Source organism: Manacus candei, unplaced genomic scaffold (genome assembly GCF_025592945.1).
Source record: "Manacus candei isolate 608988 ecotype Guabito, Panama unplaced genomic scaffold, ASM2559294v1 h1tg000020l, whole genome shotgun sequence".
Lineage (NCBI taxonomy): Eukaryota > Metazoa > Chordata > Aves > Passeriformes > Pipridae > Manacus > Manacus candei.
In genome coordinates, this window is record NW_026138068.1 from 4,209,250 (window position 1) to 4,235,641 (window position 26,392).

General features: G+C 54.3%; 1 protein-coding gene across 13 annotated transcripts in view; it reads right to left on the reverse strand.

Moving 5' to 3' along the window:
* Positions 1-246: 246 nt before the first annotated feature.
* The window catches only part of NCOR2 (nuclear receptor corepressor 2), a 238,542-nt gene continuing 212,396 nt past the window's right edge, over positions 247-26,392 (reverse strand). For 9 of the 13 annotated variants that reach the window (XM_051785667.1, XM_051785666.1, XM_051785665.1 and 6 more), the window contains 20 exons: positions 24,059-24,209; positions 20,370-20,522; positions 19,903-19,989; positions 19,175-19,452; positions 17,597-17,960; positions 15,825-16,052; positions 15,464-15,709; positions 15,172-15,321; positions 14,599-14,739; positions 14,327-14,489; positions 13,367-13,800; positions 10,840-10,983; positions 10,542-10,675; positions 10,022-10,215; positions 8,305-8,451; positions 7,871-8,016; positions 6,617-6,670; positions 4,375-4,602; positions 2,502-2,681; positions 247-2,376 (listed from right to left, as the gene is read on the reverse strand). In XM_051785667.1, coding sequence (XP_051641627.1) covers positions 2,201-2,376; positions 2,502-2,681; positions 4,375-4,602; positions 6,617-6,670; positions 7,871-8,016; positions 8,305-8,451; positions 10,022-10,215; positions 10,542-10,675; positions 10,840-10,983; positions 13,367-13,800; positions 14,327-14,489; positions 14,599-14,739; positions 15,172-15,321; positions 15,464-15,709; positions 15,825-16,052; positions 17,597-17,960; positions 19,175-19,452; positions 19,903-19,989; positions 20,370-20,522; positions 24,059-24,209 — 3,798 coding nt within the window. In that variant the 3' untranslated portion in view covers positions 247-2,200. The remainder of the gene's footprint in view (positions 2,377-2,501; positions 2,682-4,374; positions 4,603-6,616; positions 6,671-7,870; positions 8,017-8,304; positions 8,452-10,021; positions 10,216-10,541; positions 10,676-10,839; positions 10,984-13,366; positions 13,801-14,326; positions 14,490-14,598; positions 14,740-15,171; positions 15,322-15,463; positions 15,710-15,824; positions 16,053-17,596; positions 17,961-19,174; positions 19,453-19,902; positions 19,990-20,369; positions 20,523-24,058; positions 24,210-26,392) is intronic. The other 4 variants (XM_051785668.1, XM_051785674.1, XM_051785672.1 and 1 more) reach the window with 2 other exon arrangements.

Below are 26,392 nucleotides of genomic sequence, written 5' to 3' on the forward strand. Positions count from 1 at the left end.
GCTACTGTGCCAAGTGGGAACTTTATTCTTCGTTGTGGTTGGGGTTTTTTTTCTCTACTTTTTCCGAATCGGTTAAGGAGGCAGCTTTGAAGATGGGTTGGATTTGGATAATTCTTTTTTTTCCCAGCAAAATCTGCAACATTTTAATAGCGTTACGCCCAGACATCAGCTCTGTGAGTTTGTACAGCTCAGAGCCACGGAGACACCAGCAGCAATAACCTGGGAACGGAAAGACTTCCACATCGCTTGTGCATTGTCTTGGATTTTTTTTTCTTAAAAAAAAAAAAAAAAGCACAACAGAAAAGACACAAACATTGATGAACATTAAAAACCTGTACATTGTAAAAAAAAAAAACCAAAAAAAACCCCCAACAACAACAACAAAAAAAAAAAACAACCCCCAAACAAACAACAAACACCATCATTCTCTTGCTTTGAAATCAGAATCAACCTGGGAACGTTGCAGGGGGAAAAGAAAGATCCGTGGGGAAGGTGACGCCTCCGGCTGTGCCGCTGGGCCCGCGTGTGGGACGTGGGGGCTGCCGCCCACCCAGACAGGCTGGGCTGGGCTGGGGCTCCTCTAGCGCATAGAATGCAAAGCATTTAATACATTTTATTTCTTTTTTTTTTTTTTGCCATTTGTTTTTTCCCCCCCAGAGCGAGAAAGCAGAAGTGAATGAAAAAAAAGTCTAATATTTTGTTCTTTAACCATGTAACTGCGGATATGAGCCAACATCATGGAATGAAAAAAATAATGTAAAGTAGAGCATTCGTGTGTATCACAAAAATACAATAAAAACTTTTTTTTTCCTTTTTTTTTCCTTTTTGTCTTTTTTTTTTTTTTTTTAAAGTTTCCTGTGAACTCCCTGCCACGCCGGTCTCATGCCCGCTCTGCCCCTGCCCCGGCCAGCTCGGAGGGCTCTGGAGAATCAACGTCTACAACCAGCAAAGGTGTGTGTAACGGGGGGCCCTGCAACCATGGCAAGATTTTGTTTGGTTTTTTTTTTTTTTTTTAAACTAAGTACATACATTCTCCTGACTCCCAGATAACTTTGATGGATCACTGTTACCTTTTTTTTTTTTTAAACCCTTCCATACAATGGACAAACGCATCAAAGCCTGCATGTAAGAACAGAACCTCTTTTACAGCATGTAATACTGTGTTTTGTTTAAGTCCTTCCTTGCGTAAAATATTGACATAATTCACTGAAGGTATCAAAAATATACCCTGTAGACCAATACAATTTACAATTGCCTTTTCTCACCATTCAGAAAACAATGCACTTAAAGCAACCGAGCCCCTCGGTGGGCAGCACATGAGCCAGCCCCGGGACGTCCCTGCCCGCTCCGAGTTACCCGGGATCGCTTCCACCGAAGGGACCAGGATTTTTTGTGGGTTTTTTTTAAGAAACAGCTCTTCACTCCCTCCCCTGCCTGCTCATCCCAGTCACATTCAAAGTGTGTCGCTGCGGGGCTGATACTGTCTTGTGACATGGGAATGACAGGCCACCAGCCCTCGGATCAGCTGGGGAACCAACCCAGGGTGTTCCGTCCCGTTTCGCTTCTTAAACCGTTTTTCTTTTCTTTAACCCGCTCCAGGTTTTGCATTTCTGTGGCACATCCCCATGGCTGGGATGTGGGGGAGCATCCCACAGCCCGTTGCACAACTCCGCAGGAGCATCCCGCGGCCCCTCGCTCGACTCCTTGGGAGCAATGCCACAGCCCCTTGCCCGACTCCGCGGGAAAGCGCCAGCAGAGCGTCCGAGCGCGCGGCCCCGGGACGGGCGCGTGGCAGCTCACAGTCCCTCTCGAGCACGGGGGTCACCGCCCAGCACGGCTGCCAAGATCGAAGATGGGTTCCTTGGGTTTTGTCTCGTTAAGGCTTTTTTCTTTTTCTTTTCTTTATCGGACCAAAGAGGATGCAGAAATTCCCAGATGTTGAGAAAGAAAAAAAATAACCCAAACAAACAAACAAAAATAATAATAATAATGAAAAAAAAAATAACACCCCCCCCTCCCCAAATTGGCTGGTTGGGGAGGAAGGGAAAAAATAAAGGAAAAGGGAAAAACGAAATAGCTCTGCTCCTACATCTTCGCTCGTGAGAGCCGGCGGGGCCGGGGCGGTGGGCACTCGCCCGGGGCGTCCCGCTTGCTCCCCACACCCTGGGTTTGGTCGCCGTCTCCCTGCCCCGGGCTCCTCTCATTCACTGTCCGAAAGGGTTTCGTACTGGGAGCAGAGCAGGGGCTTGGGCTCCTCGTCCCAGGCATGGTGCTGGCTGCTGGGGGTCCCCTGCGGCAGCGGGGCGGTGGGGGCTGCCGTCACCACCCCGCTGGGGAGCCGCATGGTGAGCGGGTTGTAGGGGAACGGCGTCGAACCTGCAGGAGAGGAGGAAGCAGAGAGTCAGCGGTGGGGGGTGGCTGTTCCCGCATCCCCCTGCAGCCCCTCCACACCCCTGCGAGGGTGGCACGGCCACTCTGGGGACCCGTCCCCCGAGCCCTACCTGCGGACGACGGCCTGTCCTCCCAGACGCGGTTGGTGAGGGGTGTCCTGCGGTTGCAGTCCCCCTCCGAGTGCACCGAGGAGACCGAGGGCGGCCGCTCGCCCGAGGACAGACCCGGCGCCGGGGACTTGGCCTTGCGGCTGTTGGGCCTGGCAGCGATCTTTGGCTTCCCCCCTCCTCCTGCGAAAAGAAGCACCCGCTCGTCACCCGGCTCATCGTGACAGGATTCAGGGGATCAGGGAGGGGGTGCAGGTTCCCAGCGCTTCCCTTTTTAGGAGCTTGCAAAAATGGCTTGTGGCAGGAGAAAAGCTCACCCCGGCCGATGGCACCATGGGGGAAGGGCAATGGGCAGGCAGGCACAGCAGACAGGAGGTCTCTCTCCCCTCCTGGGCTGCTCCGCCCTTTGGGTTGATGCCACCAACTGTCCCATGGAGGGACGTGGGGCAGGAGCAGCCACGTGGCTTTGGCCAAGCTATTTCTCTGCAGGGTCTGCTCCTGAGCCAGCTCAATGCTCAGCCCACAAAAATGGGTCATAGGATGGAGCTCCATGTGCTGCTCCATGTCCACAGGCAGTTGGCAGGGACCCTCCAGGAGCTACATGGGTGCTGGAGCCCCAGATACATTCTTCATTCCCATGGTCTACGTGCTAGGATGGTCTTTGATCCGTCCTTACAGTAGAATCCCTGGGGCTGTTTAGCCAGCTTTTAAAAGGTTTAAAGCCAAAGGGCCTCTGCCAGGGATGTGAGCCTGGATAAACCAGGGGGAGCTCCCCAAGGGGGAGGGATAGATGGGCTCTGCATCCCACCTCGCCTGGCCAGGCAGCCTCTGCCAGGCATGGGGAAACATGGTTGGAATAAGCTGCTGGTTTCATGCAGGAGCCAGAAAAGCTTTTCTGCAACAAGCTTTAGAGCGCTTGGTGTGAGCTGACCTGGAGGAAGGTGCACATGTGCGCCCAGGACACTGCTCCTGAGTCAGGGACTCTGTGCCTGGATTGCTGAGGGTGATCCCTAGCACTGGTGCCATGCTCTGTACAGGGGCCTTGCATGAGGCACTCTACCTTTAGGAAGCGTGCAGGGGACAAATGCTCCCTCAGATCAGCTGAATCCATTCCTGACCCCCCTCCTCCCTCCCTTCCTTAACTGGGGATCTCTCAACAACCCTCCCAGATCTGCTCAAGTCCCCCTGAAGCTGAGCAGACCCCACCATGGGGCCCAGTGGGCTTTGCAAGGCCCCCACCGGGGCCCACAGGACAGCTCACTCCCAACCCTGCTCTCTTTATCATCTCATCTCCCATCTATCACTTTTAGCCCCCTTAAAAATCTCCCTCTTGCTCCAGGTGCTCCCAGATCCCATCAAACCTCCCGTGCCAGGCTGGATTCTGCCCTGACACCCCAAAGCCCGAGGTGGGGAGAGAATGCCACCCTGCCCTGTGTCCCCCACTCTGGTCCTTCTCAGCTCCTTCCTCTATTGTGGGAGCACTGGTCCCACCCAGGGTTTACAGATAGTTGGGGGTGGCTATTAAGGTTTATGGCTTTGATTTTTGGGTGGGAGCTTTTGCCCCCATAAACCTTTCCATTGTGTAAAAAAAATATATAGGAAAAAGAGATATTAAAAACCAACAAATGGGGAAAGGAGCAAGTCAGTGGTTTAGAGAAAGCAACAGCACCTTCGGAGACTATTAAATTAACATCAAACAAGACCAGGATTAATCAGCAGATTCACAAAGCTCAAAGCTGGGGGAGGGTGGGGAGAAAAGAAAATCAAAATGAACAAAAAATGGGGAAGGGGAGGAATAAATCCACCCGTCAAAGGGGAAATATAAAGGCTGAGAATTAATAACACAGAGAGAGCGAAGGTGGAGAGGGCTGCAGACCTGGCAAGGAGCGCACGTCCTCGTTTCGTCCATCAGCAGGAGTTATGGGCATAGCAGCGGGCAGGCTTGCACTGGCATTCAGAGAGTTAAAAGCATTGGCACTGAGAGGTGAGCGCTCTTCCCACTGCTCGTCATATTTACCCATTAGGGCTTTCCTAATTATTGCCTCCAACCCCATGTTGGTACTGGAATTCTCTTGGACCGACTGGCTCCTACAACTGATTAGCCCTGGGAGATACGGGAGAGGGAGGAGAGAGGGGACGGGAGATGGGGGGGAGCCAAATGAGAAGAAAGATGGGGGGGACGGGGAAAGGGGGAGAAAGGAGACAAGGGAGAAGGGAAGAAACAAACAGTCAGCACATTCTCGCAAAGCAACAAACTTTGTCATCTTGTTCTTTAAAGCGCTGCGATGCACCCGTCCTCCTCCTCCTCCTCCTCCGCCCGCTCCATCCCGCCCCGGGGCTCAGCAGGGGCTGGCAGTGGGACGGATGAGACTCACTCTGGGATTATAGGGGTTTTGGGAGGGTTCCCTGGGGCCAGGAGATGGGAGAATGGGGGAGTAAGGGTTTGTTGCTGATCCCCAGGGAGCAGCTGCAAGAAACAGGGGCTGCACTCCCAACATGGGAGGCATGGGGGGCAGGAAGAATGTCACCTGGATGTGGGATCCATATGCACACACAGCAAAAGTCGGTGTGCCAAGAATATGGAGGCTGGGACAGTTTCCCATAAAGGAAGTCACGGGGAAGAAGGGTGAGTACCCCATAAAAACACTCGATCAGAAAGAAGGGCCTGGATTTGGCCCTGGCATCAGAGGTGGCAAATGCAGGCAGCTCCCGGAGGAGAGCACGCAGCCCATGGAGCTGCCTGTGCGGGGTAGGGTGATGTGGGGAGAGGGGAGCGCCCTTTTGTCCCTCCTCGCGCTCTTTGCAAGCCCCCTGCCCACTGCCCCAGCCCTCCCTTCCCCCTCCAGGCCGGGTGCCCAGGTGGGCCAGAGGCCCCCGGGCTGAGCCATGGCTACGGGACAGGATGCAGAGGCGCAGTGGTGTCCGCGTGGGTGTGAGTCTCAAGCCATGCAGTTATGGAGCAGCACCGCACAGGGACCGAGGCTCAGCCACGCCACCATCATTCCCGGGGTGGCGGTTACAGGGAACAAGCAAGGGCAAAATACAGACACGAAACTGCCAGGCACCCCAGCTCGCCCCATCCTGAGGTGTTCCTTTTGGGATCGCCGCCCTTCTGCTCAGAAAGGGACGGATCCCAGGTTCCTGTAAACCTGGTTTGGACATTTGTCTCTCCGTACATGGGCAGGGTCTCTCCTGGTCCCCTCTGGCCAGAACTGACCCCCAAATTTTGGCTGCCAGGGACCCTCAGGTCCCACCTGGCTGTACCCGCTCATCCCAGCAGATGATGTCAGCTGGCTCCTTCTCCCAAACACATTCCCACGGGTGAGCAGTCTTACACCACTGGCCCTCCTGCTTCACCAAGCCCCTGCCCACAGCACCTCCTGCCCTTGGCTGTGGGAAGGCTGCTGTTCTCCTACTTAAAACTAACAACCCAAAAGCATTCCTGCTGTAGGAGAGCATTAATCCTTAATGAATTAAGTACCAATTAGTATTCCTCAATGGGGATTCATGTCATTCATTTGAGAGCCCACCTGGACATGTTGCAGGCAGTAACAGCACAACAGCATTCCCACTGTCATTTCCCCTTGGGCTGGTCATGTTCCTCTGCCCCTCTCCATGTCTCAGCCATGTCCCCTTTTGGTCCTCAGCCGTTGCCAGTTTGCCCAGCACAGGGTGCTGCTCTCATCCCAGTTTGCTTTTGCAACTGGTTCCTGCCTCGTGCCCATCCTGCAGAGCACAGACCCTGCTCCCCACCCTCACGTTCCCCTTTGCTGCTGCCCTCCCACCCACCCATGGCTGACCAGAAGGTCCCACCAAGAGCATGGTGCTCTCTCCTGCTGTGAGGTCCACCTTGCTATGGTTTAACCCTCTGTTGGCATCAGATGACTTGACTTTTAACCTCTCCTCAAATTCTGCCAGGTTTTCTGAGGAATTACACTGCCCTGTTTCCAACCCAACAGTAGAGTTATGGTGTGTCCTGAGGTTTCTGCCTCCCAGCAACTGTTATGCTTGGTCTTATGGGGCAAGGAGAAAAGGAGATGCTTAAATCTACCAAACCTCCTGCTCTCCATGCCTGTAAGCCCTGTGGGGAATGAGGTATGGGTATGTGGGGGATTTACCTGCTCCTGTAATCGCTGGCATGTTGAAAATCTCTGTCCCAGGCTGCCCAACATCTGGAGAAAAACAAAGAAGCTCTTCAGTATGGAGAGCAGCATGTGCAGGCTGGTGGCAGGGAGGACCTGCTGTGCCACCCATGACAAGATTCCCATGTTCCTGTCATGGCACCCAGCCTGACAGCAGCCCACCTCCCCCAGGCACTGGGGTGGGTCTGTGGGTGCTGGCTGGGACCAGGAACAACTCCCAGTACCTTTGGGAGATCCACAGCGGGTACCTTTTTCAGGTGGAAAGAGCAGAAAAGCAGAGCCCAGAAAGCCAGGGCAATGTCTTTGTGCTCAGTGTTGGCCTCCCTCCTTTTCTCCCTCCTGCCCTTGGGATTACAAGCTCCATGAAGCCAAACTCTCTCTCCTGCCTATGGGATTTCCAAAGGCTGAATACCCCCTATCCAGGGAGCAGGTCTGGGCAGTGGGGAGGGCGAGGAGGAGGAGAAGAAATGTTAAATCAATATTTTCCCTCTTAGCTGAGCTGTTTGACTTGGATATCGTTTTCCTTAGAATAACGGAAATTCTCATCAAATAAGAGGAGTATCCTATTTCTATATATTTTCCCTTGATAAGGAAAAGTGTGGAAGGTCACAGGGTTCAGCCACGTGTCCCCAAAGGGGCATAACAATACTGTTGGCTCATGGTAACATCAGCCAGGAGACGAGACAGCTCGGTCCCTCTTATCCGATGCAGCTGTTGTAAGATGGATTCAAATTGAATTAGTATTGACTGTATAATGCTGGGCTAAATTAAATTATGATCCTATCTACTCTATTAGCGGTTAATGAATGAATGGGCTGAATTTCTAATCTAAGCCAGCCTGGTTAGTTTTACAGAGCTGCACCAATATTGACATAGGGCTTAAAGTAATGCTGGGGGGAGATGCATCCCAAGGAGGAAGGATTCAGCTTGGCTGGCCATTCATTAAAATATCAATTAAGTCTCTTTAAGTCTCCTCCATGCTCAGCTCATTATTTCCTTCCTATTTAGTTTATCTGGTGTGGGTGGCATTGGCAGCCCCAGAGCATGAAAACACAGGGTGGGAAGACCCCAGCGCCTCCCTGGAGTCCAACTCTTAAGTGCAGATGGAGCAGGCTGGGAGCTCCCAGCCCTTAACACAGCAGCACCCATTCCCAAATTTTCTTTGCTTCCTGCGTCCTTGAGGTTTTTCCCCACCAGTGCCCTCCATTTGTTCTCCCCACTGGTCCTTACTGTACTCTGTCTCGTTTTTGTTGGTCGTGCTGAGCTTCTTGATGATTTCCTGTTTCTTGGACTTCACCATGGCAGAGTTGCTCTCAGTCAGCTTGCTGAAGAAAGCTGGAGGCTGAGTGTTGTTTCCTGGGGACTTGGACCCCATCCTGCAAAGCAAAAGACCATTGGAAACCTCTGCAACGTCCAGTGCACAAAGTCCTACCTAGAGAGCCTCTGCCCTTGGTGTAACTGCTCAGAGTCAGCCTGGGCACTCCTGTGATACTCAGGATCTCCAACCTCTCTCCCTATCCCAACTGTGTTGAAAAGCCTCTACAAGCAAGCAGCACCCTGAGATGGGACACTGCTTCTGTCAGCAAGGAAAGGAGCCTGAGCCAGGGGACGTGTGGGGGCATCCCCATCCTCAGCTGCCTCCAGCGCCTGCTCCTGGGCGGTACCTCTGGTCCATGGGCTCTCCCTCGCGGAACAGGACGGGGTAAGGGGCGCTCTTGGCGTGTTCTGCTTCTCCCACGCCGTCTGGTGGAGACACCGGCTCGATACAGCTGTCAGCCCCGCCGGCCGCGGCTTTGCCCTGCTCCGGGGACCTGCGGAGCAACGGGAACATGCCATCGGTTCTGTCCCTGCAGCAGCTTGGGGTTGAGAGAGGTAAAACGGCCAAAACTGTTTTCCTACAGCAGGGAAAACAGCCAAACCTTTCACATCCTGTGGACTCCTAGTGCCTCCTAACACGGGCCAGAGGGAGAGACCAGCCTGGGCGTGCAGAGCCGGGCTGAGCCAAACCATGGCCCCGATCCCCCGCCACCCCAAACACAACTGCCCAGCAGGGATGAGGGACCAGTCCCGGGACCTGTCAGCTCAGGAGTGTCCCTGGCTGGCAGAGGGCTGTGACATTAACCCTTTGGGGACATGGATTTTGATTCTCCATCGTATCTGTGAACACAGTGGAGACAGCACCCGCCACCCCTCATGCACCTTGTCAGGGCCACACAGGGGCTGGCTGCAGGAGGGGGTCTGGAGCTGGGGCAGCTCAGAAAGCATCAACACTGGCCCCCGATGCCTGCCTGTGGCCAGAGCCTGGGAGACAGCCAGGCTCAAGTCTGCGAGGAATTTCGCACAGCAAGTTCTGGGAATTTACATCTTTATTCTTTCTGTGGTTTCTCTTCTTTTTCCTGTTTTTTTCATCACTGGGTGGTCAGGGCTGGGCTCTCTCCTTTCATGTTATAAAGCCAACTCTAGGACCAGGCAGAGCTGGGAAGAATAATCCCATTTACTGACAAGGAACCACCAGTCTGGAGGCACCACTCATTCCTGGATGCATTTGGGTCTCTGTGGCTGTTTGGGTGGGAGGACAGACCCATTTTTTAATTCCAGACAACAGCAATCAGACCTGCCTTGTAGCTGCACAGGGATTTGAAAGTGACTTTAAAACAAGTACAGGTGGTGCCTGAAATGGACAGTTACAGCTGTCAAGGCACTTGTGTCTAACGAACTTCTAATTCACTGAGAAAGATAAAGATACCATTAACTTTGAATCATAGAAAACACGCTGCTTTGGGTTTTTTAAAACCATCTGGTCAGGGACTGAGAACCATGTGGTCAGGGACTGAGAACAGTGACAGGACAAGAGATGAGAGGCACAAACAAAACACAAGAAATTCCATCCCAACATAAGGAAACACTTTTTTCCTGTGAGGGTGCTCCAATGCTGGGACAGGGTGGCCAGAGAGGTGTTGAAGTCTCCCTCAGTGGAGATATTCAGAACCTAACTGGCCATGACTCAGGGTAACCTGCTCAAGAGCTCCTTTCCACCTAAACTATCCTTTGACACCTGCTAGATCATGAAGGAGATCATGCATGGACGTTATGGGGGTCTAAAGAGCACTTTGAGGACAACAGGTATGGCAAGAGGCACCAGCACAGAGAAAAGAGGCCTAGCTCAGAAAGCAGTTTTACACTCTGGGCTGTGTAAGCAGGGAATTCACACAGCACCAAGCCTGGGAGCATAAATTCAGCAATGCCAAATGCCAGCCTGTCCAATGCACCCCCTTACCAGGCCACCTGCCCAGCTCTTCGCCCTGCGCAGCCCGGGTCCACCTGAACTGAGACTGGCACAAGTTGCCCTGTGCCAGCTCGGGTGGGACTCTCTGAGCTCACCTTTTGCCACCTTCGTTCTGCGGGGAGATCCGTGAGGCCGCCGTGTGCTCCGGCTGCTGCAGGTAGGCCTCGCTGGGGGTGCGGCGCAGGTCCAGCACCGGGCAGGCCGCCCCGGGGAAGGAGTACACCGGCGCCTGGATGTGCGAGTTGAGCTGCTGCGGGTGGTGGCGCGTGTAGTCCTGCGTGATGACCTCCTAAAGAAGAAACCCCCCCCGAGTCAGAAATAGAGCTGGTTTCTACCTTTGCTCTGCTGGGCCCAACTAAGAGGGCAAGCAGGAGGGAAACAGGCTGGTTTGTCCCTGCAGATGCAACATCTGCCTCCTGTCATGATGGGTTCCTTGGGGACCCAAACACCCAGGCTGAACACCCCTGATGCCCCCTGTTCTCCAGCCCCCAAACAGAGGTGTTGAGGTGTCCAGCATCACTCCCATCCCGTCCCCACCAGGCGTGTTTCATTTGGCTTGTCCCTCCTCCCCGGAGCCCCAGCAGGAAGGTGAAGGAGGAGAATGAGGTTAGTTACACTGATGTGCTGGGCCAGTGTGACCACCCGCTGGTTCATGCCCTTGGTGCTCTGCAGGGGCTGGCACTGGGGGCCGTCGGGCTGCCGAAGGTGCTGCAGGTGGGCGGCTTCGGGAGCCGAGCCCTTCAGCGAGCCTGGGGGGCACAAAGAAGACAACAGGCATGAGATGATGTCTGTGACCCCTTCCTTGAATGCCATCCCAGCACTGGGACACAGCAAGCAAAATCTGGATGAAGAAGACCCCCATGCCAGCTCAGGCTCTCCTGCGCCAGATGGCACTGCCATTCCCTGTCCTCACCTTGCTGTTTCTGCCTCAGGTCATGCTCCCCGTGCCCCTTCTCTGCATCCTGTAGCAGCTTGGCCCCTTTCTCATGTGACAGGCTGGGTGAGCTCACGGGACTCACTGCTTCCATCCGCTCAGGGCTGTAGCCTCCGTGAAAACCTGGGGAAAGGGGAGAACACAGTTAAAACCAGAAGCTTGCTTGGCTTTTCCCTGGTGCTGTGGCACTATTGCTTCTGGGCAGAGTCACATTTTCAGCAAAGGAGGGAAAAAAAGATTGGGGTAGAGCTGGCAGGTCACGCTGCAGGGACCCCTGGAGCCACCTCTGATGTCCAGCTGTAGTCATGGCTGCAGTGAAGAGGTGGTATCTTGTTCAAGCACAGCTGGACACTCAGCAGCTTATGGTGACACTTGAGTGTCAGGGACCAAATTCATCCCCTGTGGGTTCCCAACTTGTTCCCTCCCATTCCCCACCCCCTAAAACCTCCTCTATGCCCAGAGGGACTGAGATGCTCAGCAGGAGTGGAGGTGGCCGCACAAGAGGTCTCCAAGTGCTTTACAAAGAAAAGCCCCAAGCCCAGCATGGCCAAGACCAGGGACTTGAAAACTGGATGTGAGGCCCTGGAGACTCCAGATCTTGCTTCAGAGACAGTGGATGCACACACTGCAGGGGCAAAATTTGACCATTCTCTGCCTTTTAAGGCCTTTCATAGACTCATAGAATCATTTATGAAGGTTGGAAAGGACCTCTAAGCTCATTGAGTCCAACCATTACCCTAACACTGACAAGTCTACCAAGTCCACCTCTGCAGAGACTCAAGCTGCATTAAAACAGGCAGAGCTGGAATGAGGAACCACCATCACCTTTCAACAGGGAGTGGAAACTGAGGCCCAGTGGGTTATGCTTCTGCAGAGCAGGGGTGGAGGGTGGAGGGGCCCTGGAGGAGGCAAATGCTGCCTCTCACCAGCCAAGCACGTTTGTTAACACAACTTCTGCCTCTGCAGACCTTTACCCTCCTAATGCTCCACTCCTTGAGACTGCCCACAGCAGGCACATCTGGCAGAGGATCCACAGCACTGCTGGAGGGTCCCTGGTGCCCAGGCATAGACACATTGACTCTGCCCCTACCTGAGGCACGGGGAGGGAGAGAAGTCCATGGAGAACCTCCCTGCACCAGGAACAGGGATGCAGCATCCCCCATCACCCCATATGTGCCAGCACCCACATGACCACACTTTGGATCCGCCCAAGATGGAGTATCCTGCTCTAGAAAGATCCCTAGCCAACAGTGAGGTCCTGAGGAATGCCAGCTCCTTTCTGTAAGGTCATGGCCATAGAAGAGATGTCCTCTCCACAGCACAACATGCAACTGGAGGAAACACTGGTGCCAGGGAAGAAGGTGGAGGAGAGCTCAGCCAGAGCCACGTCCTTGGTCCTGGAATGTACTGCTAGAAGAGGCAGGGACCAGATGTGACCAAGCAGTGGGCTGGGTGGGTCAGGATGTGCCAGTGAGAGCAGCTCTTCTGCCTGGCTACAGTACAGTGTCCACTCCACCCTTGGGTTACAGGAAGGGGAGTGGGGCAGCAACTCCCAGTGCTGATGGTCAAAGCAGATGCTGCAACTTGAAGACAAGGTCCCACCAAATCCCCAAGGCTGTCTGTTGCTTTTTCATGCTGATGGGAGCCTGGATGCATGCTCTGGGTGAAGGCTGGTCCCATCAAGAATGACCCGGACCTTAAATCCAGCCCCCTTCCTGCACTTTCTTTTGGAATAACTAAACCCAGCGCTTTTGTGTCCTACACAAGATTTCTATTAAGTGGTTCTTGTGGTCTGCTCTGGAAACGGCTGCTGAGCACGGGTGGGCTGATTGATCCCAGGACAGCCACGTCCATGGTGCCCACATTGGGCAGCATCCAGCACCAGGACCCTTACTGAGGTCACCCCAAGCAAGGGGACCCCATCCACACTGAGACCCACAAAGCCCTCTGAGATCCTGCAGCTCATGAGCAGTAAGATGTGTGTCTGAGGGCCAGCAGCCCTGTCACACTCACAGTCCCAGTTCTCCGCTTTGCTCGTTTGATTTATTACCCACAACTGTCCCTTACAGACTGCCTGGGAATTTCTAAGGATGGGGAAATCAAAATTAGCAAATGGCTATTGTCTGTAAAAAGCAATACCAGGAACTGCATGATGTTTGCAAAACAGGACTTGGCAATGGGAAAAACTAAAATATGGTGGGAGAAGGAAGATCCTTAAGACACACAAAAATAAAAAAGTCTGGAATAACACAACAACTGGAAAGCAGAGGGACAAGCACACTCAGGGAGCTGATGAAGCCAGTAGCCAAAATGTGCAACTAAAAATAAGAAATAATGAAACATAATGGGTGTCAGGCCACAGCTCTCTCACCTCTCCCCTCCAACTTCTTACCATCGCTAGTGCAGTCGTTACTCAGCGAGCCTCTTTCTCGCTGCCCCGTATCGCAAGACATTTGGCGCATGACAATCACACCTATGAAGTTGGCTGCTGTCGTGGTGGTCTTACCGAGTGCTCGGAGCTCCTGCTCCTGCATGGAAAAGCGTTTACTTTGACTCTTTTCTCTACTGTGCTGCTCGGAGCCTGAGGCTGCGTGCTGCTGGTCCAGAGGGTGGTGGTGCTGCTGGCTTTTCCCCTGTCCTCTGCCATAGTGATGAGAAGAACCAGGTCCGGAGGCAGGCAAAGGTCTTGACTCCATGGCTTTAATGGGCGAAGGCGACTGTTCGAGGTTGGCCCCACTGGGCAGCTTTGAGGTGTAGATGTTGTTGTCAGTCTGGGCTCGTTCTGTCTTGGCTTCCCGCACCCTCGAGGCCTCTTTCTGCAGGATGGCCGGGTCCAGCGGGGCTGCGTAGCCGTCAGCCGCGCTGAGGGAGGAGCGCAGGGTAGAGGCCGAGGGGAAGGCGGTGGAGCGGATTGGTGATGTGGTAGTGGTGGAGGAGGTTCTGGAAGGAAAATGGAGACAAGGCCAAGATGAGAGAAGCACATGAGAAAAGGAATGCTGTTACCAGAGCCTCAGTGTCCAGCCTTGCCTGGCCAAGCTTTTTCCAGGGCTCCCGAGTGTAGGGTTGGCCTGTGCTGAGGCCAGCGAGGAGGGCTTGGATGGAGCCTCCACCATAGTAACTGGCCACAGGGTTATTGGGCCTGGATGACTGGAGAGCATAAAATCCATGGACAGGTCCCAGAGACCTTCATAACTCCACCACCAGGCAACCTTCAGCAAGAGGAGCAATACCTGTATTTGGGCACAGGCACGCTCCTGGTTTCTTTCCTGGCAGCAGGAAAAGTCACTAAAGAAAGCAAAGGAATTGGGCACCAAAACCTGCCTCTCCCCATCACAACTTCCCTGGAAGCCCCACTCCTGTTCCCACTGAGACTGAAGGCCAAAACAGCCCTCTCTCCATCCCCGTGGCTCGTTATAATTAATTGCCACAGTGGCACAGTGACAGGAGCCGTGGCAGGGGGACGTACCGCAGGACGGAAGGGGTGGGGGTCTCCGAGGAGATGATCTTCATGCTCGTGTTGTGGAGCACACTGGGGCGCTGCTGGATGGTCTCGTGGGTGCGGGGTGAGACGGGAGACTGCTGGTGGCTGTGAGAGTGGGAGGACGAACGGCTGCTGGACTGCTCCGTACCTGGGGCACAACACAAGGAATGGCTTCTTTAGCCCTTCATCCTATAGCCCCACCTACCTCCACCCAGCACAGGCCCCAAGGTGTGGTGCTGGACTCTTGCCTGGCCTACCTGGTCTCCAGATGGGCGCATGCTCCACCGTGGTGGATGCTAGGATGGATTTTTCACGCTCCCTCTCCCGCTCCCGTTCCCGCTCCCGTTCCCGTTCGGACACCGACGATCCCGACTGTTTGGTCATGTGCGTGGGGCCTCCTGAAACCCAACCGAAAGGCAGTGAGGTGGCTGCAGACACAGCAATTCCCCTGGGAACGCTGCCTGCTCTTCACATCGCTGTGTCTGCAGAGCAGATAAGGAACAGCTCCATCCAAGGTCACCTGGAGCAGGACAGATGAGGGCAACCAGCGTGACAAAGCCCAGACAAATCATGGAATAGCTGTCCTGGCGCCACCTCTGGAGTATGACCTTCCACAGAGCTGTTTGCCAGCTGCCACTCTGGGGAAGAAGGGGGAAAAGCAGGGAAGCCCCCAACAAGCAGGGAGGGAGGGAGTCAGTGGACTGGTCACTGAGTGAGAATTAATTTGGGGTCTCCCCACCTGCCCTGGCACGCTGAGCCCATGGCCCTGGATTGATTAAGAGTGTCCTGCTCAACCATTTTCCCCTGGGAAAAGCAACCTGCAGTGTTACCTGGGGAGAGTGGGGAGCTGCTGTGCCGACTGCCAAAGGTCTGGGGGGGCCCAGGGATGTAGGTGATGCGGTCCATGGTTGGGGCAGAGGTGCCAGGGGTAGGGGGCACGAGGACAGGCAGGTGTGGCACTTGGGACAGGTCGATGATGCCTGGAAAGAGAAGTGAGAGGACCGTCAGGACAATGCCGAGCTGCGGCAGCTTGGCCATGCTGGAGCTGTCAGTGCCGGCCTGACCGAGCCTCCTCCTCCCAAACTTCCCCCAAGCCCCTGGACAGTGCCGTGCCGGGAGCACCTGCTGCATAGTTGAGGGCGAGGGAGGGCTCCCGGGGCGACAGGCCGCGCAGCATGTCCGCCCGCTGCGCCATGGCCGTGGCCGCGGCGTTGTGGTGCATCTGCTGGGACGTGATGTAGTCGTTGATGATGGTCTGTCGGTTCTCCATGGCCGCCGTGTCCGGGTAGCCCCGGATGAGGTACGGGGGGTACAGGTGGGGGTACGTGGGGCTCGGAGCCAGATGCCTTGGCAAGTAGTAAGCAGCAGCTGGGAGAGAAAGGGATGCAGATGTGATGTGGCTTTCCCCAGAGACCTCTGGCTTTCAGAGCATAGCAAGGAAAAAAAAACAATCCCAGACAGACTGTGCCCACAACAAAGGTACCTGCTTCCAGTTGGATTCCCCTGGGGATGGCGGCGGGGTCAAAAGGCAGCGGGATGTGTCCTCGGTACAGATCGACCCCGCTCACACCGCGGAGCAGGTGCTCGTACGGGGAAATGGGGTGGTGGTGGTCAGGCACAGGGGCGTGCGGAGACTTGGAGTTGGTGAGCTCTCTCGATGTGGGGGTGATCTTTCTGTCCTGGGACACCGGCTTCCCAGCAGTGATGCTCCCTGCAGTAAGCAGAAGGAAGTGAGTCAGAGACTGAGTGCCATGGCCAAGTCATGTCCCCGAGGGATGCCTGCGGCCAAGCGTGTCCTCCAGGGACACTCGTAGCTACCCTGAACTCAAGGGAACTTTCCCCTCCCTGCTCTCTGCACTGCCATGCCCTGTTACACCACCAAGATCAAGGCAGGCCAAGTCCCAGTCGCCCTTGGGAGAGAGGCCTTTCCCAAACCACCCCTCTACCCCAGCACATCCATGCTGGGCGGTCTGTGCATTCATCCTGGCCCGCACAAGCAGCCGGTGCTGGAGCCCTCCCTGCGCTCCTCGGACAGAGGTCACAGCTGCTGGGCAGAGATGGGGACCCTGAAACCCCTGGCAAGGGTGATGAAATATAGTTCAGTGTGTTTTGAGTACTTGTCATTCCCTGGAGCCAAAAACTCTTTCCCAGCACACAGAGGGGAGGTTGGATCATGTTAGGGACTTCTCCCGGCTCTCCCAACCTGAGCTGGGCACTGGGGGCACTTCTCATCCAACCTGAAACAAGTGTCACCAGCTCCTGTGTCCAAGCCCACAGGATGGGGACAGTGGCTGGCACAGTCACCCCAAGCAGTGTGACCAACCCCCTTGCACCAGACTGCACACCAAATGCTGCCTGGGTATTCCTGCTGGCTGGGGAGGCACATCCCAGACTCAGTTTTTGGCAGACTGTGATGTCTTGTGTTGCACACTCCCACATCACAGGACTCTTGGATTAGGACATGGATTTGCGGGTGGGAGATGCAAAAGGCTCTGAAGCAGTTACCCATAGCCAGCAGGCTTGTTTGGGCAAGGTGTATTAGGGACTGGCTTCTGCACTGATCCTGCCCACAAATGTGCCATGAAGTAAGAGAGTTGTTTGTGCTCTGGATCTGAATGTGTCTTACCAGACCACTGAGCCCAGCCCTGACATGTGCCTGCTCCTGGGGAGCCCAGGTCTGACTCTGGGAGCAGGAGATGACCAATGCCAGGGCACACAGATGGGCAGGGGAGATGTCAGAGCATAAAGACCATCCCACTACCTGGACCCACTGACTCAGAAGGGATTAGATGTTCCTGGAGGTGAGGCACTCAGGTGCCCAAGAGATGGATGAGATGGGCAAACACATATCAGGCTGGTGAGAAGTGTGAAGATCCCCCACCCAGTACCCCAAGCACTGCTTTCCTGCCCACCTGTGGAAAACAGAGTGCCGTGGGCCAATGCTGGGACAGGGAAGACGCTTTTAAAATACCAAAGGCTTCACCAGCCACAGCTCAAGTCTCCCTTTGGTTACCCTGGTGCAGGTGAGGTGCCCTCACTTCAACCATGTGAGCACCTCCAGGAAGGGTGCTGAGCCCCAGCTGCGCCTGGCAGCCACCCCAGTGCTGTGAGTCAGTTGTAGGTGCAGGGAAGAACGGGTTCAACAGGGACCTGCTGGGAACAGCTCGGGCAGGTGGGGTCAGCAGCCACCTCCTGCACACCTCCCCTGCTCGGCTGCTACGAACTGGAGCATCAAATAAAAGGTTTGCCAAGTACCTTCGTGCTGCCGTGGCGTGGACTCCCGTGTGGAGACCGGAGACCCTCTGTGCAAGTGGCTGCTGAAGGCAGTGCTGTGCCCTGCCTGGTGGTCCTCATAGCCGAGGGCACTTTGGTGGGCCTTGCTCGGCTCCGGTACAATCACAGGAGCCCCTCTGGCAATGGAGCCACCCGAGTTTGTCACTGGGCTTGGCCTGTTTTTCAGGCTCTCTTCATAAGCTCTCTCCAGATTCCTCGGGTCTTGGATGACGTCCAGTGAGTGCACAGAGTGAAAAGTCCTGCCGGGACTGCCGATGATGGACCGCACGTCATGCTTTTTGGTACTTGAGGAAGAAGAGCTGCTGTCATACTTCAGTGGGGTACCCTGGGGACAGGAGGCAGAGGAGACATCAAAGAGGCATAGAGCAGAAGGGGATGCAGCGATCGCATCCCACCGAGTTTCAAGGAGACTCCTGAGTCCTCATTCAGTGGGTCAATACATCAATAAAGCTTCCTTGGGCAAACAGCAACAGCCATCAGAAGAGCACAGAACCATTCTGCACAGCACGGGGCAGGGTGGAGTGCCCATCTTGCATGTCTTGTTGTGCTCCAACAAGATGATGATGAGTCACTGCTGAAGGCTGGCTGTGCCCATCACGCCTCTTTCCTACACACACTGTGAAATGGGGTAGGACTACAAGGTGCCATGGGAACCCTGCAAATATTTGGAGCCCAACAGGAGATAGTTTCATCCTAACTACTGGCCCTGCTGGGTTGCCACTTGCCCATAAAGGGAGGAGACCAAGTTTATTTGCACCCCGAGTTACAACTGCCAAGGGCACAGAGTTGACTTTGGCCTTGAAAGAGAGGTAAATGTGTCCCTTTCCATTTACACGTGTAGCTGGAGCATTGTTTTCTTAATGTGCAAGGGGGTTCCCTGGGTTTTGTGTTTATCCACTAGGAAGGATCATAAGATGGCTTGGATTGGAAAGTGCAGTGGGTTTCTGTGGCTGGGTTTTTGGTAGCGAGGGGGGGCTACAGGAGTGGCTTCTGTTAGAAGCTGCTAGAAGCTTCCCCTGTTCTGTGGAGTCAATGCCAGTCGGCTCCCGGACGGAGTTCCTGCCACCGGCCAAAGCTGAGCCAACTAGAAGTAACAGCAATGCCTCTGTGATAACATATTTAAGAACAAAAGATTGTTTCGCAGAAGAATTCCAGCCAGGGAAGAGCGGAGTGAGAACATGGGAGCTTTGAGTCTTGTTTTGCCTGTGAAGGTAATCAGTCACTGACCTCTCCCAGCTCTTATCTCTACTCATGAATTCTTAGCTGGTTTTTTTCTCTCTCTCTGTCCAGTTGTAGAGGGAGGGTGAGAGAGCGTCTTTAGTGGGTACCTGGTATCTGGCCAGGGTCAACCCACTACAAAAGGATCGTGCCAAAGATGGGGCAGGACAACCTGTACCCAAGCAGAGCCTCGAGTCTGACCAGCAATGCACCCCCAAGCTGTCTCTGCTCTCCTTTTACCTTGGGAATGGTCCCCAGGATCTGTGCAAAGACAGCAGCCTGAGTAGAGCTGATCACATCTGCTGTTCATCCCACACTCACCTGCGTGATGGAACCTTCCTTCAGAGGTCTTGTCAGAGAGATGTCCGGTGTCCGCCTCAGCTCCTCACGGGGAATCTCATGGATTGATCTTCCTGCTTCTTTCACCGTGGCTACCAAGTCTTCATGGGCTGATTTCATTTTCAGAGGAGTAAGGCCCTCGTGAGATCTGACCTTGTAGGCATCAGATAAGTCCCTCGGTGGAGTGTTTTCCCTCTTGAGCTGTTTGGCTTCTCTTCTGAGGTAGTCCTCATGGGCCTCCACATAGGACCGAGGTATTCCTGCAACCCCCAAGCACATGATGGATGCAGAGGGAGATTCCCCAGCCAGATGCTGGACTCCCACTCCCCATGCAGATGCTCACTTCAAGGGGGTCTCTAGTTAACACATGTAACTCAGGGACTAGTACCCAACTAAGCACACAGAGCAGCTGGACCACCTCAACATCTCCCACCACTTTCTGGACCCATTTCACACTGACTTCAATCTGTTCCATGTGAATCACTGACAATTTTGTCCCTGAATTGGGCAGAATTTAGGTTGGTGGAAACTGAGCAAGACTAAAAATCTCTCTGAGCACATGGCAGGGGGCTGCAAAAATTTGCAGCTGGACCTTGATGTGTCCATCCTTGTTTCCTCCTGTCCTACCCTGACAAAAAGAACAAGGGGCCATCCATGGAGATGCTTCCCCATGTTACCTCTGTCTGTGCCCTTCTGCTTGCAGGTTTTACCTTGTGTAATCGAGCCCCTCATGTGATGCTGCTCCTTCAGGTTATGGGGACTGTGTCGGTCTGGAGGGATCGCTCGACCCATGAGACCTAGAACAGATCCAAGAGGGAAAGCTGGGTTGTGACACAGGAGTTAATTTACAATGAATACACGACAGTGTTACCAGGGATTCCCGGGACAAGAAAAAACATAATTTCTAAATGACTTATTTCTCTTTTTTTTTTTAAATGTGCTTATTTTTAACCTATTCCTGAAACTGGTCTGCCAGGACAGAAACCAAAGGGAAATGGGTCAGTCTGTGCCCCTTGTCTTCCCATGCTGGTTGGATGCTGTTGGGATGTGCTGCAGGATACCAGCTAACCACTGCCAAAACACCGGCACAAGAAGGTACATCATGTAGACAAGAGACAAGATGGGGTTTCCACGGGTCACTAACAAAACACAAGTGAAAGGTTTCACCCAGACCCACCTTCAATGCTGGCAGATAAGGTATCACGGGCTGATAAGCCCCGGCTGATCCTCCCCTCCATCATATCATAGGTCCGCTTAGTTCCTGTGGTCTCATGGGAAGCTCCCGAGCTCCTGCTGTCTTCTTTGGGACACTGAGAAGCAGCAACTCCACCTGGTGAAGGGAACATCAAGAGGCACCATCATCAGCATGGAAAGTCAGCAAGGGCCAAGGGAGGGTGTTTACTGCTGTTTGTGCGTTGCTGAGAGGTCAGATCCCACCCCAGCATCAGCCACCGCTCTGCAGTGCCAGAAATATTGCATAGGATTGGCTTCCAGGAAATTCAGTTGGTGTTTTCTCCCCTCCTTGCCTGCCTCAGACTCCAGATCTGTGCCTCCAGCTTGGGTAGGAGCATCCACCCTGACATGTCCCACTCCCTCCTTCCCTTTCCAGTGGGACCATCACGTAGGCAGTGGGACAGCCTGGAGCCAGTGTGGCATAGGCGGGACCAGCTGCGGTTCCCCTGGACTTGGCCCTCTGGGTCTGGAGAGTTTTGGTTTTTTTCCCCTGTTTGTTTTGATTTTTGCTAGACACCTACTGTTTGGGATCTTGGCCAGCCTTAACATTTGCCGAGACACTCCCTGGGTGAGAAAATCAGGGAAAATGGCAGAGAGGCAAAGCTGAGAATGATTACTTTGACACAGTGGGGAGCACACGTAAGAACTGGGAGAAATGGTGGAAAGTCCCATGTGGGACTGATAGCAAGTGCTACTGTGAGTAGAGATCACTTACTATCCCCTTATCTGAACCTGGAGCAGGTTCCCTGCAAACAAACAGTGGACATCTGTCCTGAGCTACAGCCCCATCATAAGCAGAGTCCTGCCCGTGCCAGGCAGCATCCCACCCACCCCAGGCAATGGGCACCCATCGTGTGCGGTGAGCTGTGAATTCAGCAGCTTCTGATCCAGCTGAATGCCTCGTGTTTATGTAACGAGCTCCGAATGGGATGTCAGCTTGGAGAGACAAATGCCTCTGCCCATTGTCCCTGGCCAGGCCACCCCTGCCAATGATCTCCCGTGCCCTGACCCTTCTCTTTGTAGGCAGAGAAGGTGGTTGTACAATTAGAGAAAACAGAGAAGTTAAAAACATTCATTCCATTGCGGACAATCAGGAACAAAACTCCTCCTCAGCAAAACCAGTAATTAATAAAATGGGATTATTACAACTTCACACCCACTGTTGGTTTCCGCAATCAGCACCCACTCAATCCACGAAGTGTTTGGGGCTGTGTGTGGGGAAACAAGGGGGTCCGTGCCTGAGCCTTCGCTTCAGCTCCATTTGACAGGAGAAATCCGGGGGTGACATTCAGAATCAGCCAAGCACCGTGTGGCAGACGCGGGCGATGTGCCCGCACCCTGTCATCAAGGCACATCTGTTGCCACCAGCCCTTCTGCAGGAGGGGACGTGCTCCCAGGCACCCTTTGTACCACCGGGAAGCAGGGGGAGGGCGTGAGAGAGAAGAGAGACTAAACAGAAAGAAAACCACTCCAAACCCACGTCCCTCGCCTTCAGCAGCCATCAGCAATCATATGCAGGATGAGAATAACCAATCTAGCACAATTCAGCTCACACATGCTACAGGATCTCGTCTCATTACAGCTCTTTTATTTTAAGCACCCTCATGACACTAAAGAATTTGCAATTTTTTTCCTGCTTGCCAAAATTCATAATCACGAACAGTTCAGTTTTCTTATTTAATTTTTTTTTAACTCTTCTGCTCCTGGCTGCACAGCCTTGCCAGGCTGTACGGGGGGGGAAGGAGAGAGGCAGGGCTGGCAAGGCTGCAGCAGCACACGGGATCACTTGGGATGTGATAAACGCTATCAAGCATGTAAAAGGCTGCTGGGGAAAGGAAGGAATTAATTCCTCATCTGTGTCCATGGGGGGTAGGATGAGAGGTGACAGGCACAGGCTGCAGCCAAGGAGACTCGGGCTGACATGAACAGCGGGAAAGAGTTTGGTCTGCAGCTCTCCTTCACTGCCTGGAGCAGGATCCCAGATTTGGGCATGGGCAGCCCTCCCTGCCAGGAGCCCTCCCCATCTCTTCCTGATGGCACCATTTCTGAGATCAGCCTCGTTCGACCCCCAGCCTGGGCAGAGATTAAAATAGCTTCTTGCACAAACAAGTCCTGAAACGCTTCCTGCGTCCTCCCCAGTCCAAGCCCTGCCAACTGTCCCAAAGGGCACCCAGTGCTCCACAGTGACACTTCTTATCTGGGCTAGAGTTGACAGTGGATAGGGGGAGGCATGGGATGAGCCAGTTTCCACGTGGCAGGCGAGAGGCATGGCACAAAGCCCTGTCCTGAAAGGTCCTGCGGTCCCAGGGAATGCACAGAGGTAACATCAGCTGGAGCTTGTGAGTTGTCCCCCATGGCCTGACCTGAACCCTCTGCCTCTGGCCCTGGATGAAACAACCAACCGTGATGAAACCAGCTGCTGGCACTTGTGGGCAAGAGGAAAGGGACTTCTTCAGGACACGCTCTGCCTGCAGGACTGACTGCAGCGCCCCAGGGAGGGGTGCTCTGCCCCAGGGAGGCAGGGGGTTCAGGCAGCACAGCAGCTGGCCAGAGACACCTGCTGAGGTGGCTGATGTTGGAATCTGCTTCTTGGCCATCTCCCAAACTCAACTGAGAAGAGAAGTGACACATGAGGATGGCTGTCCCCATGCACACCAGAGCACATGCCAGTATTTTACCCCAGGAGGATGCGGGGCTGCAGAGTCTAAGTCAGCTCTTCCTGAGCCCAGTTGTGGGGTAGGAGGAGCCTGGCTCCACAACAAGAGATGCCTGACCCAGCACACAGGGAAAGGTGAGAACTAAGGCGTTGCTTCCAGCCTCACTGCAGAGGAACATCTGCCTATCTCCAACGGGAGGCACCAGGATGCAGAGAGCAGCTCTGATGGCCAGTGATGCACTGGGCTGAGCAGGCGCAGAGGAGGCAGGAGCAGCTGGTGACCACCTGCTGGTACCACTAACACAGCGAGGCACCGCCGGCATTTACTGAGGAAGCGCCTTACTGTGCCAGGGGGTGAGGCAAAGGGCCAACACATCCCCAGACAGACTCCTTGTGGGATGCAGGAATGGCTTCACGCCCCTCAACAGCTCTAGCAAAACTCACTAGATACTGAGGCACAGTGCTGCTGGACCCAGGAGGATTCCTTGCAAGGCAGCCCCATGCTGGAAAAGCTACACAGCACCCAAGACACTGCAGGTGAGAAGAATCTGATGTCCAAATAAACCTTTATACCAAACTACTTGATTTGCCTCCACCTTGCAGGTTCTTGAGTCTACCTTGGCCCAAGAGTTTGGGGATGCTCTTGTGACGCTTTTGATCAGTCCCCCTCCTGCACAGGGTGCTTGGGATGAAGGCAATACCTCCCCATCTGGTTCTCTCCTCTCCCCTGCTTCCAAAACCAACCAGAACCATTGCAATCCTGCCTGCCAGCAAGCTGTCTCTAAGGCAAGATAATCACACAGGAGAGAGGCATAGAGAGCAGCAGGGTGGGAAGGGAGAGAATTGACGCTGGAAGCAAGACATGAGGCTGGCCCATTGCACTTTGTCAGCCTTTCCTCAAATGGCTCCTAACTCCCAGCCAGGGTGGCACAAACCCCCCAGCACCTGCCCTAAAAAGGCAGAGAGTTAGGACTTACCCTCGTAGGACAGCACGTGGCCTTTCTTCCCTTCGTAGATGACATGTCCTTTGGGCACGGCATCCTCCCTTGCCTTCTCTGCTCTGCTGGGGCTGTCTTCTCCGATTATCCTGGTAATGGTTCCTTTGTACAGCACTTCTGCCGGGGTGCCCTTGGAAAGCCACCAAGATCCATATTTAACAGTGTCACAAGCAATTAAGCAAGCGCGCGCGCAGGGACAGGCTGTTCCCCACGGGAGGCTGAGCGGAGGGAGCGCACCCGGCCTCCGCTTCCTGGCGCAGCCAACAGCGAGGGACTCGCAGCTTAATTATTGATGAGGATGATAACGAGGAGCGGTAAAAAGGTACGTGATCTGTGCGAGGCTGCTGGGAAGAGGCGGGGGATGAGGACAAGCACGGACCTCCAGAACAGCAACTCTCTCACCCTGCGTGTTTCAGAGTAAGCTACCTGGCTTGCTTCTCCTCCCAAGGTTTGGTTGCCCTCCTGGTGACACCATGGTGACAGCAGGGACTACTCGAGTGTTAGCTTTTCCCCTTCAGCCTATTTCCCCAGCCTGGCACAGGAGCCACGGAGAAGTCCTGCCCACCCAGGCAGATCTGCTGGCAGCAGCGTGACCTTCAGCGAGCTGCCTGTGTGCGGGAGCTGGTGGCTGGCAGCGCGCCCGGGAGAGATGGCAGCAACAAAATCGGTCCCGGAGCAGGTCGGGGAGCGAAGGCTGCCTTAGCTCTCCAACAGGAATAGCATTGGGCTTCTCACACAAACTGGTGTGAAAAAAACCTCTCCTTCCCCCAGGCACACACAGACATAGCTCACAGCCACCTGCCCCCGGAATCCCCTTCAAAACACACAGAACTGGATGTCCTCGAAGAGTCGGTGGTGATTAACACCCCTCTGCCATTGTAACCTGTCGGTGCCAACTGGGAACAGCCACCATGGGCTGATGGTTCCCCTCCCCATCTCTGGAAAGGCACAGCAATGCTGTCAGAGTGAAGCTCTTGACTGACACCTGCCTACTCTGATCATTTAACCCCTGCAACCCCCAGGACTGATGCATGCCTCAGGGGATATGATGCCGCAGGCAGCTTTGCTGGTGCTTGCAGGTTGTGCCATGCAGGCTATTTCCCCACCTCTGCTTGGGGATGCCCCGGCTCTGTGCCAAACCCTCAGAGTCCCCAAAACCCTGCTGCAGTTGCCGGGATGTGGCAGCACGTGGGTTCAGTGCTCTGGTCATTCACCCTCGCGGTGCACCCGGGAATGGCCCTCCCAGCCCCAGGTAAGTCACCTCCCTCCCGCGGATGCTCCGAGGGGACATGAAAGCAAGTGATGACAGATGGCTTCAGAGCAGAGAGCATATATGCAAGATCTGCCTCCTGTGAACTGGATGACTAATCTGAGATCAAATATCAGCTCTGGTACTGGGAGCTGCTGCCGGAACAGGGGGCTCCTTCTCCCCATAATGGGAGCAGAGGGATGCAGGCTGCTGAGCCAGCAGGAGAGGCAGGCAATGCCCTGGGTACCTTAATCCCAAGCCAAACAAAGGAATCTATTAGCTGGACTCATTAGCTTAATGCAAAACAGTGTCTTAACAAACTCTGCTATTTCCTGAATTGGCATGTGGTGCTCAAGGCCCTTGACACCCACCCATTGCTGCCCATAGCTGCTGCAGGAGCATCTGAGAGGATGGAGCAAGTGTTTGCTCTGGTGGGTTATTTACAGCCCCCAAGCACCCGCTCCTGGCACCTGTTGGACATAGGGCACCAGTCAAGCTAAGCCTTTGCTCTGGGCCAGGATTCAGGATCAGGTCCCCAAGGTCGCTCCCCTTGAAGGAGGCAGGCAAAAATCTAAGCCTGAGTGGCTTTAAATATCTGAATGATGGCCAGATAAAATCCCCATGGGAAGCAGATTTTTTTTTTTTTAATGCTCTCCGCTCTGTTACCAGATGAGCAATAACTCACACTGCAAGGAACTATCGCCCGCTTGCCAGCTGCTCTTCTGAAGATGGATGGTGGAGATTAAGGCCAAAGTATCTTCCTGCTGAAGAGCCTTTGGGCAGGACCCCCAGCGCAGCACGCTCAGTGCTGGCAGGAGTCCTCGCTACCTTATGTGCCCCTCACAGCCTCCTCCACCAGGCCTGGGCCCTCCACCCATCTCCTCCTTTGCTCTGCTCCACTTTCTTGCCCTGGCAAGATGATTTTCCCAGATCCACTTAAAGCTGCCTTTGCCTCTGTTCTTGACAGCTACGTAAACCAAAGCAGGGTTTAAACGTGCTGTAAGGCTGCATTGCTGCTTGTCAGGCTCTGCTCTTCTGCAGTCTCAGCTCACGGGACATGGCTC